Source organism: Hetaerina americana, unplaced genomic scaffold (genome assembly GCF_022747635.1).
Source record: "Hetaerina americana unplaced genomic scaffold, ioHetAmer1.1.p SCAF_89, whole genome shotgun sequence".
NCBI lineage: Eukaryota > Metazoa > Arthropoda > Insecta > Odonata > Calopterygidae > Hetaerina > Hetaerina americana.
In genome coordinates this window covers 582,905-595,284 of record NW_027287527.1, presented here as the reverse complement: position 1 = coordinate 595,284, position 12,380 = coordinate 582,905, and the positions used below count along the sequence as shown (strand labels likewise).

At 33.3% G+C, this 12,380-nt stretch overlaps 1 protein-coding gene across 1 annotated transcript in view; it reads right to left on the bottom strand.

Moving 5' to 3' along the window:
- The window catches only part of LOC139698577 (uncharacterized), a 56,199-nt gene that overhangs the window by 3,442 nt on the left and 40,377 nt on the right, over positions 1-12,380 (bottom strand). The window contains exons 11-14 of the mRNA XM_071597417.1: positions 11,524-11,991; positions 8,524-8,706; positions 7,662-7,767; positions 7,078-7,206 (exon numbers count right to left, since the gene is read on the bottom strand). Of these exons, the coding sequence (XP_071453518.1) occupies positions 7,078-7,206; positions 7,662-7,767; positions 8,524-8,706; positions 11,524-11,991 (886 nt within the window). The remainder of the gene's footprint in view (positions 1-7,077; positions 7,207-7,661; positions 7,768-8,523; positions 8,707-11,523; positions 11,992-12,380) is intronic.

Below are 12,380 nucleotides of genomic sequence, written 5' to 3'. Positions count from 1 at the left end.
GTAATGGATTTAGTATAGGCATATATTTATCAATCTATGATTGAAAGAAATTTCTAATTCTATGCCATACCATTATTTTACAATCAGTTTTCCAAGACCTTATTCTAAATGTACTGCATTATTTCCAACAAAAAATGAGTGTTCCATAAATTACAATAATTTTAATGTGTATTTACATTTAAAGTTTTAAAATTTTCATGCTTCACAACATTCCAATAGACTAAAATGTTGCACAATGGCACTACCTATATATTAGTAAAAATACACACCAGTTTTTTTAGCAATTACTTCGACAATATTTTCAATTATATGAGTTATTACATGTTTATTTGTAGTATTTATGAGGGAGGAAGTCCACAAAAAGATGCGAGTATATATTTTACGTATAGGAGACTTATCGTCAACCTGTACAAGTATCAGACTGCTCAGGTTCATATGACAGATGGAGAGTCCAATTTGGCGGTGCTAGAAAGAGGGGTAAGACAGGGGTGTCCATTATCACCCAGGCATTTCAATGTATACATGTGTAGGAAATGGTAAAAGATGTGTGGGCAGCACTGAAGTTGGGAATAAAAGTCAGTAAATCACTTAGTTTTGTGAATGATCAAGCTTTGATTATCCAGTCAACCAAATGCTTGAAATCATTGCTGAGTGCATTAGAAAATCAGCATGATAGATATGGGGTGAAATGGCCAGAGGTTATCAGATTATTGAGAAAGATGAAAGCTCAATAAAAATTGGAGTGCATAATTGGAGCAGGCGGAACAGTTTACTCATTTTGGAAATGCTCGAGAAGGTGTTTTCCAACATAAATTGTGCAGAATAAAGGAAAGCATTACAGAATAGAGATGTCAATTGGAGGGATAGGCAATTTAATCAAAATCAGTTCATGCCTCCAGCTATATAGGTGCATGTGGTGGAAAGAGAATCAGGATGGGCATTGTTGGGCAGGGGGATAAGACCAAATGTCCATTATCATTTATGCTTTTCAATATATAGGTGGAGGAAATGGTATACAAGGTACAGTAAAAGCCTGAGGTAGGATTAATGCTCATCGATTGTTAACTCACTTTATCAGAAAGGTTTGCAAAATCAAATTTTAGTTAACCAGTCAGCTAAAGGATTTTAGTCATTTGTGAGTGCTCTATCAAACCAGTGTGAAGGCTTTGAGATGACAATTCATCCGAAGAAAATGAAGTTCTCATGAAATAGAAAGGCTGCACAGAACATCAAAGTTGGAAGTAATAAACTAGAGCAGAACAGAAGTAGATGTAGAACAGTTCACATATCAAGGAAGTGTTTCAGATGAACAAGACCAAAGTACTAGGGCCATTTAAACGATGAACTTCATTAAGTAAATTCATTTTTCAAAGATGAGGGTTTTTTTCAAATGTATAAATGGATTGTAGAATTACATGGCTTCAAAACTTGGCCACTGAGACAAGAGAATAGAGAGTAAATAATGTAAAAAGTGACATGGATGGAAATAAAACAAATTAAGAATAGGTGGGCCTAATAAGAGAAGAAAGCAGCTGGAAAAGGGAAGATTCTGGGAGAAATTCAAAGGTGACAGGAAAAGTGGATGCAGTACAGTGGGGTCTTGAAGACTTTGAATGAGCAGTAATTGCTGAGTAAGCAAGTCTTTGTTTAGTTTACAATGTCGCTTGACCAATTGATTTTAATTATGCATCATTTTTTGGAAGAAAAGTGCTCTTAAATAGAAATGATCTCCAGACACTAGAGAAAAATATGTGTCACTGCTACAAGGGAACTTATGCTATTCTTTTATCAACAATAATATTATGTTTATATATAATTAGGTATTTTTTACCTTCATGTACCTTTCATGGAACTTTTTTTACAGGTAATTTTACATATTTTAGCCTTCTACATAACTGATGCCATTGCATATAACTTGTCCCCATCCCCTTTAAACAACGTCCTATAAAGAAACTCACCGGAGAATGTGTACTCACATAAGCAAAACATAATGGCAAGATGTCTGTGTAATAACTGCATATTGCTACATACCATGAAACATGCATTGCCAGTACATAGATATTGAAAAAAATAATTCATCAGTTAAACAACATGAATTTTAAAATTGAAAACTTATTTTCATGCACTTTTTACTTTGTTTTTAAAAAGAGAAAAATTTGGGAAAAACACATCAAAAATGCAAAATGAATAGATAGGTACTAAATAATGGTGGAAAATTCTGCAATGCAGGCAGCTGAAAAACTATTTTTTTTAAATTTCCATCACTTTATCAGCTGAAACCTATCAAAACAGATTGAAAAATAATCCAAATAAGGAATTGGGTCAACATTTACAAATGCTTCAAATGACCAAATCCAGTTTTTAGTAGTTGAATATTATGTGAATGAGGACTGGAATTAAAATCGTGAAAAAATAATAATGGAAAGGAGAATAATGCTGCCTCATAGTGCATTTAATTTGGAGGGTTGGTATGATCATTTAAAAAAAAACAAAACAAAGCAAAACCAACCTGCCATGGCACACGGGTAACGAAGTAATTTCAATCCTGAGTGCCAATTGCTGCCACAGGAGTTGTACCTATAAAACAACTACAGGTCAGCTACAACAAAGAAAACATCAGCGCAACAGAGAGCATGCTCGCTAACTAGTTCTCTAAACAAACCAAACAAGAATGAACATGTAGGTACCAATGCAATCACAAGTATGATGTAATTTCCACCTGAGACAGATGTAAATTAGGTATACATTGCAAAGGCACAACCATGCAATATTTTGGCATTAATTCATTCACAATGGAGGCATGCCGCTATAATCTTTAAATCAATTAAATGAATGCTTTTCTAAAACAAAAAAAACTATTAAGCAATAAGAGGTAATTTCACTCAGAGGCAGTTAATGTAGACCACATATAGTAGGATCAATTAATCCTACTTAAACAGACCCTTATGTTACACAGTGCATTTTGAAAATGAATCTTGTATTATGTGATTTGAAATGGTAGCTGTAGGTACATATTTGATGAGTACAATGATTATGCATGAGTGCACATGTTAATTCATTATTTTCAAAAATCCAATTGAAATGCTTATCACCAAGTGATAACAATATTGACAAAAACAAAGAAGTAGGTATCTACTCAATGAAAAGATAATGCTCATTTTCTAATAAAAATGTTAAAAAATATAATAAATACAGTAGAATGTACATTTAATCTGTACTATTAAACTAAAAGGGAGATCCACATTGAAATGGAAAACTACATACACAATATGAGAGTAGGGATTATTAATAATCGACTAGAAATCATTGATTAGCTAGTTACTATCTTTGATAGAAACTATTTCTTTGGTGCTCTCATACATCATGATAAATCATTTGACGGTATATACTATATTCTATTTATTAAATTCAGTACACATTTTAAAATAATTCTGCTAAATTAATCATTATTTTTAATGTTAATGATCAATTTCTCCATTTATCTTACACCATAACACTCAGCTGATAACTCAGGGGTTTATTTCATCTGGGTTTGATGATTGCATATCAAATTTACATGGAGATATTTAATGTGTATAATAAAAGCTATAGTAGACATATATTATGTATTGCAAGATATGTTTTGAAGTGATATATAATGCCTAAAATCTAGAGACAACTTGTAATATGCTAAGCATTAAATTGAACAATAAGTCAGGGATGCCAAAGTTATTTGCATGTGAGATTTCTCTGCAATGGAGGATTTTATAGAGATGTACAAATGACACCATAGTTTTCAATTCCTCTAATGTTGCTCCATTTTGCTGGATGACAGTTTCATTGACATTGGAGACAACATCATGAGGTCTTAAGTCACATGAGACTTTTAGATGCTGACTGTAACACCAGGAAAATTAATTGTCATTGAGCAAGATGGAGCCACCTTAAAGCAAGGTGAAAAACTACAGAGTCATAATGTTATTTCCTTGGCCTTTTTTACACCAATAATCTAATTAGGCAGACATACTACTTAAAAGTCATACAGGTGCATATTAAATTTCAAATAAATCATATTATATGCATTTTATTTTCCAATATTTGAATTATTTAATAAAAAATGTATTTTTTGGCTGAAAACCTAATGTCAACTTTTATGACTATCTTTAAAAATGTTTTAAATTTCTTAATCTCTATCATTCCTCACAGATCTTTAATAAGACAAGATGCAAGTATTTGGAAATTTCAAATGCTAATCACAACATAATGGCTTTGATACCACTAAAAAAGATGCAATTTGAAAATCTCACAATTAGATGCAACTGAGACATAACAGTGTGAGAAATCAAAAATTACTGAGAATTGGGTGCCAGTAGCATGAGGTCATGTGAATACCATCAACAGGGAACGTATTTAGTGAATTTGTGAAAATGGAGAAAATTGGTCATCATTATGTGATAAAATACTTTTATTTGAAAGGCCTGCGTCCAACCAATATAAAAGCTGAACTTGATTCTACTCTGGGTGAATCTGCTCCTTTGTTTAAAACAGTAAAGTATTGGGTAGCAGCGTTTAAACGAGGCCGTACGAGCTGTCAAGACAAGCATCGCATTGGTCGAATAAATGATGTGATGACTCCAGAAACAGTGAAGAAATTCCACTAAGTGATACTGGATGATCATCAACTGAAAGTACGCAAGCTAGCAGATATAGAAGGCATTACAAAAAGTGCGGTACATCGCATATTAAGTGAAAATTTGGACATGAGAAAGCTGTGTTCAAGATGGGTGCCACGTTTACTCACACTCAAGCAAAATCAGTGTCATGAAGATGTTTCAATCGAGTGTTTAGCGAATTTTCACAGCAACAAAGCAGAATTTTTGCGCTGTTTCATCACCATGGATGAAAAATTGGATAAAACTTCACAACCAAGACAAAAGAACAATCAAAACAATGGATTCAAAAGGGACAACCAGCTCCAAAGAAGGCAAAAACCGTATCATATGCAGGCAAGGTCATAGCGTCGGTTTTTTGGGATGCGCATTAGATAATTTTCATTGACTATCTTGAAAAAGGAATAACTATCAACGGCGAGTATGATACAAACTTACTGCAACGTTTGAGTGAAGAAATCAAGCAAAAGCGGCTGGATTTGGCTAAGAAGAAAGGGTTGTTTCATCAAGACAATGCACCAGCTCACAAATCTGTTATTGCAATGGCCAAAATTCATGAATTTAAGTTTGAATTGCTACCTCATGCACCCTATTTGCCAGATTTTGCCCCCTTGGATTATTTTATGTTCGCAAACTTGAAAAAATGGCTCAGTGGTCAAAGATTTTCCAACCATAAAGAAGTGATGTTGGCAGTTAATGGCTATTTTAAGGAGCAAGACAGCTCTAATTATAAAAAGGGTATTGAACAAATTGAACATCGCAGGGATAAGTGTATAGAGCTGAAAGGAGATTATTTTGGAGAATAAATACATTTTTTCCAAAAGTTTTGTGTTTTCTTTGTTGGGTCGGGTACTTCTGGGACCACCCTGTACAAGCATTCCAGAGTTAACATCATTGTCAATAAATATAACAACAAATGAAAATCACCCCAATATTCACATAATGATCTCTCTCTCATTTTCATTTGACAACAAATTAAAAAAATTCTAATTTTAATTTTTTTGCAATACCAAATAATCATAATTTTTATCCAACTGATATAAATATGAAAAGGAAAAAGTTTAGAACTCAATACTTTCATTGAACTATATACATTGTTTGATTTAGAATGCATAGCTGCAATGTAGATATAATAAGGAGTGGGGCATTTTCATGAGTTGCATATTATATATTTACAAATATTAGCCAGAGTAATTTCACATGATAATTTTGAAGCCAAGTTGCTGACATTTGGTTTTCTTTCCTGAGGAAATCAATGTACCCATTAATATCCTGCAGAGCCAAAATAGAATTGATTAAGGAGTAATGTGATAGCCTCTGGGGAAACTAGATTAAATTAAAGGTTGTATGTAATTACCTTATTTAAAGCAAGAAAACAATTTGCAATTTCGCTTTGCAATGATTTTACACGCACTAATATGTAGGACTATTTGTACCCAAATACATATTTATATATTATTTCTGGAAGGAAAGTGTTTTTTGTTAACTGAGGGATTTTTTGTGGACTACACTAAATAACAATATCATATATTTTGAATTATAAATAATGAATGCATCTTAAAACAAATTGTTGTAAAATCAAATAATAATAACAAAAATTTGAAAATCATAATTTGCTCACTTTCCTGAATTTCAATTGCAACTTCTATTTGAGTCCCATACAAAATCTTCCAAGTGCTCATAATCCACGGGACATTTTAAAAATTATTTTACAGTGAAAACTATTATTCAGATTGATATTAGTAGCTTTTGACATGAACATCTATGCACAATAAATAAGGCAGTGGCACTGAATATGAATGTACACCACCCAAGAAAAGACCTTAAATTATCCAATTAAAAATAATAACTTTCCAAAATTATTCCACCATAAAGTGAAGCCACAATTTTTTTATTTCCTGATTTTTTCTTTGGTTTCCCATTAAGAGAGGAAATTTGAGAGCTATTTCTTTCACATAATAATAACTATATATTATTGTAAACATGAATTATTAACTATAAAATTTGCCCTAATGCTAAGGGAAACTTAAATCAATTAGGTAACTTTACTAACTTATATTACATAGAGGGGAATGAAAATGATAATGGTTAAAACACTTATGATTTTGTGGTGATGCATAAATGTATGAAAATGAGGAGGTAAAACACATTGAAAATAGTTTAGCAGCTTAATGTGAACTTAATTCCATTACTGACATGGAACTGGGAATATTATTGCTTGTTAAGTGACACAGCTTTGTTAATACCCCATTAAAACATTTACTGACACATTGATGCCCGAGTTATGTAACTGTCCCAAGCAACTGCCTAGAGCTAATAAAAAAGTATGCTCACACACAAAATACAAGTGGCATTCAAATGGATGGGGCTGGGCTTTTGGTGAATATTTTTGAAAGAATTTACTAATACTCTCCATGTTTCAACTTACCAGCAACCATCTTACTTTTTTCCATTACTTGTTTGGCAAGAATTTGATTTAGTTGAAGTATGTGTTCACGTTGCCTTTTCTCTTCAGCAACTTTCTTTTTAATTACTGAAGTCTTCTTCTGCTGTGTATCTGAAATTTCAAAAGCATAGTAGTAATTTAACTTGCAGAAAATTTAGTAAAAACAGGTTTAAAAAGATAAGATTCAATATTTGCACCATCCAGTGGAAATTTATTAGACATTAAGTCAATTAATGGTATAAATTTCTGTTGAATTCTACAGATTATTTGTTCAGGAAAAAACTTCTCAAATATATGGATATCTACTGCTAACATTATGAGCATACATTAATTTTAATGTTTTAACACCAATTATACAGGTAAGTGGAATTCAGAATAAAATGCTTTTGTTTTGTCCCCCAAGTTGTCTATGAGCTTCTTTAACCTTATGTATGGTGAATCTCTTTCCTGTTTTGGTTTTTATAGTAAATCACAATTAAATAAATGATAACCTCAAAAAAGCTCAATAACAAAATTAATCTCCATGGAAAACTTCACTACATCATTATTAAATAACTAAATGTTACCTTCTACTTCTGGGGCACTAATGGGTGTTGTTTCTGACAACATTTTCCGGATGGCTTCAGCCTTCTTCAGCCTCTGCATTTGTTCCTCCTCACTTAACTCAGGGGCCTGAAGGAGAAAAATTTACACATTTGAGGGTAATTATGTTGTATGTATATCAGCTGCAATAGATGTACTGTCAAGTTGTTGCTCTATGGCCCTACTTTTATCTTCATCCCTTAGCCCAACGAATTTAACTTTTACTCAAAATGTGATCAATAAAAGTGGAGAAATACCATAACAAACACATATAGTTTTTTGTCGTATCCCTTATTATTATTTCCGATGCACCTAAAGAATTGCTCCTTATTTATCAATCTGTCCAATGGACAGGTGAATTCAGGGGCACAAGGAATGGAAAAATACTTAAAGTAAAAGTTGAAGATTAATTTTTTTTCTAACTTTATCTGAGAAAATTCCAATCAGTTGAAAAAAAAATAAATTTTTTAACTTCTGAGTTTTAAAGTTACTCTAAGCAAAGTTTCTCTTTGCTTCTTCTCCTTGCAAAAATATTTTTTTAAATTTGGAAATATATAATCAAGGATAACAACCATGAGATGCAACAGGAAACATTTAGTAGAAATACATCATGCAGAATTTGCATTGACCACACATAACTGGTCCTATATCACTGGTTTACACCCATCCCTCCCATCACAAAAATCCTGTATCTTCCTCTGGGTGAATTCCTGATGCCTAATGCCCCATTGAATTTAAGTCATCATTTATCATTCCTAGACACTACCTGATATACTCCAATGGGCTTTAGAATGTTAAATAAATATATATACAAGTAAAGTTATTTTTTACAATAACATGGTTTACCTGCTCAGGTATGTATCTTTCTGGAATGACGATTTTATTTGGTGTTCCTAAAACACTATCAATTGTGTGCTCATTGTACTTGAAATCCCGATGGCTCATTGTAGATCGCACAACATCGGGGGCATTGAGCCTTGGGCGTAGAACCTGCTCCATATCAAGATCATCCCGTGACCTTGCTGAGCCCTAAAAGAATGCAAAAATGACAGTTAAATGGTATATGTGACTGAAGAAAAAAGATAAAATATCTTTAAAAAACTCTTATGCTCTCTCAATACCTCTCTCACTATTTTCTCTTAAATTTTTTTTTGTTTTGATACAAAAATTGCAATTTTAAATTCAAATTTTCTATAAGAAACATTTGAAATATTCCGTTGAAAATTATGAACAAAAACTCTTCTGATGCAATTACCAAAGTGATATCAGAAGCAGATACCATAAAACAACTGATGATTTATTATGATTTAAACGAGTATGTAATAACAATAATTTGACTGAATTTTGCAAAAATAGAAACAAGCATTAGATTTCAATCAAGAATCATAAAAGGCTGAAAATAGGATTTCGGTAGTAAAAGAAACTTTTTTACAAATATTGCAAAAGAAAAGAGCGTCAGATCTTTATGAACAACAAAAAACAAATTATTAATTAAAGCAGGTACATAGCAGGTACAGGTACCTATCTATAACTGTTGCAACTATGGAATGACACTGTACCAAATAACAAGCTGCTTAGTAAAACAAGCAATTAAAACAGGCATGCTTAGTAAATGAAGTCATGAAGTTAAGTTAACTTGCTAGCAAGACTATTAAGAATATTATAGAAACCTATCAATTATATATGAAATAATGATATGATCACATTTTCAGGAAGCAATAAAAAATCACTATGTACTTCATTTCAGTTGTAAAGCATGCAACTCAAAATACATACAATTTAACGATAAATAATGCATTCCAAAGGATGACCTACTGGAAGGTAAAACATTCATGAACATATTTCAATAATTTTCATTTTTTCACCACTTATTAAACACTCCACTTGTGAATACTGAAGAAGTAAGTTCACAGAAGAATATGCTATGGGAAATTTTCAGGAAAAAATTAATTTTTCACTATCAGCCAGAGATTGAAAGAGTTGTTGAATATATTCACAACATATAAGAACAATGCAATAGCAAAATACCTAGATGCAAAGCTGGGGTGTGAAGAGCATTTTAAGCTATGCATGGTGCATTTGCACCAAGGATGCCACTTCATAAAAAATACAAACAACATGTTGTATTGAAACATTAGCTTGAGGTTAAGAATAGTGCGCACCGAAAACACCCATTGACAGTGATACATTATTAATATAGTGTGCTGCAATATTTCACTTGAGATAAGAATTAATTTGTGGTGGAAAAAGTCAACATATCATGCATTTTTTTTCTGGAAATGCTTGTGTAATAGAATCTTTAGGAATAATCTAAGCCCATGGAGTGGATACATCAAAATCAGGTTCCCTTCCATCGACCCCTATTGTTAGATATTTTAACGATGTTAAATTGTGCTTTCATTTTGATATTAATCATGAAGAAAAACAGTATTAACAATGGTTGGATGGGATATAAAAAATAAGCAACTGAGAATTGATGCCTAAATGCATTCGATTACAGCATTTCTAGGCTAAATCAGTTGTTATTGTGTTTATCTAGATGCTGATTAGAATTTAGTTAGTGAGAATATTTTGATTAACTTACACAATTGCATAAGCATTGTTAATAATGAATATCATCATTGTTAGTACAAATAAAAACCAAGTCAATGAGGATTGGGGTTGAAGAGGTACCGAATTTACGTATTTAAGATTTAAATTTGCTTATCTACCATGGAAATAGAGACATTTACAGTAATCATACCATATGCAGTCTTTAGAAAAAAGTTCCATCTGTAAGTGGCCAATTATTTGAAGTGAATATATTCCAAGAAATAGCTATCAAAAGTATACAATAATATCATGTTATCTAACAAGCTGGTATTATTTTTATTGCCCATATGTAAGCATACTGATTTTTGCAATCACTCCTATAGTTAAACTTCCCAAAAGCAAGGTTTATTCAAAGTTTGTGAATCTTTGTTCAGTATATACAATATTTTAAAAATATTCTCAGCCCCTAACTTGCAGTGGCCCACCTTTCTTTCCAGACACCAGGAAAATTCTTTAATTTGTCAGTTTTTCTGACCATTAAAATGTCTTTAAATTATTTATACTTATATGTTTTATGAGTATTTTGTATTTGAGTAACTTTTTCAAGGAACTGCTTAATGCCATCATTATTGTAACTAGAAATAATATTTTTTGCCATTGGTCTACCATACATATACTGCAAAATGAGGATAGTTCAGTAATTTATGAATTTCATAAATTTTGACATTAAAATACCATTTCCTTGCCGGATCATATCTGAGATATTGACATTTGTCTCACTGGAGAGGGTATCCCAATGAGAACTCTAATGTATTAAGAACTCTCATGCACTCCTTAATAAACTTTTAAGATGATCATCTGACTTTTCAGTTACAACATGTTTTAAATATGGAAATGATTACTGATAATCTGGAATCTCATTTCTGCAATGTAGGTTTTACTCATCAGAAAATGTCGGTTTTAGCATTTGAATTATTGGAAAATATATCTCATTTATATGACCATTAAAAACCAAAGTAGCAGCATGATATCATGCCATTACCATACATTTGAATGAATGCTTGCCTGGTTCCCCTAAGACTGTCTTAAATTATGAATACACTTTTTTTTTCAACGTTGAGGTTGTCAATGTCAGTGAAAGACTGTCAGTGATAGACTGCATACAGAATGAATACAAAAAAGCATCCTGCCCTACAATTTGCCACATTATTTGAGTTCACCCCACCCTGCATTGATATCGCATCCCCCCCCTACTTCCGCTCCCTCCTCTCAAGAGCCTTAAAACCCATCCTCACGCATCCCAGTCAGAAGTACCATTTTGGGGATCACAATTGATTCCAACTCGAGAGGCCTGCTGCACGACACTGTGTAGTGCCTCCTTTTCTCTTTGGGCGTTGCTCTCTTCTTCACGCTCCCACGACCACCGCCGTTGGCCCAATCCTCAGACCCAGAGTGCAGTGCTGTTGCCATCTCCAATGCAATCTCCCTTGCAGCCTCACTCTTGTAAGCAATCAGTGGTGGGGAGTCTGGGGTTGGGGGAGGGGGAGGGTAAGCCCTGTCCACTGGCACTGGCATGGTGCCGGGCTGTGGTGGTGGTGGGGGGTAGAGAGTGGGCGGGGAGGCAGAGTGCGAGGATGGGGAGGAAGGGGAGTACAAGGGGTACGCAGGGTAGTTGAGGTGGTGGGGGTGGTGTGGTGGCTGCAGGCACTGCGACTCATCCGGGGAGATGGTGGCTCCAAAGAGTTGCTCGTGAGCTGACAAAGGCCTCTCCCGAACGTCCGACTGCGTGGCACATGCATTGGTTTTTTTTGTTTTAAGCGTTTATGTGCAGTTTGGGGGAAAAGGGTCTCATTGAGCATGTTGGGCATGCAACACAGATTAAACACATAAGAACAAAAATAACAACAAAAATAGCAACAACATACATTAGAGATTGGAAATGATTTAATGATGGATTGCCACTTTCTGCAAAGGTAACTATTTTATTCTCTGTAACATATTTTTGCCAAATCTTAAAAAAATAGTTTTAAATGCTGTTAACATAGAAAAAAAAATGATTTTGTGCAAGAGGAGCCATTAATGGAATTTAATGAATGACTTGGGTAAAATAGGGCTTGCCAATTGTTTGCGAACTTTACATGGAGATGTGTAAAACTTGGAATTTTTTTATT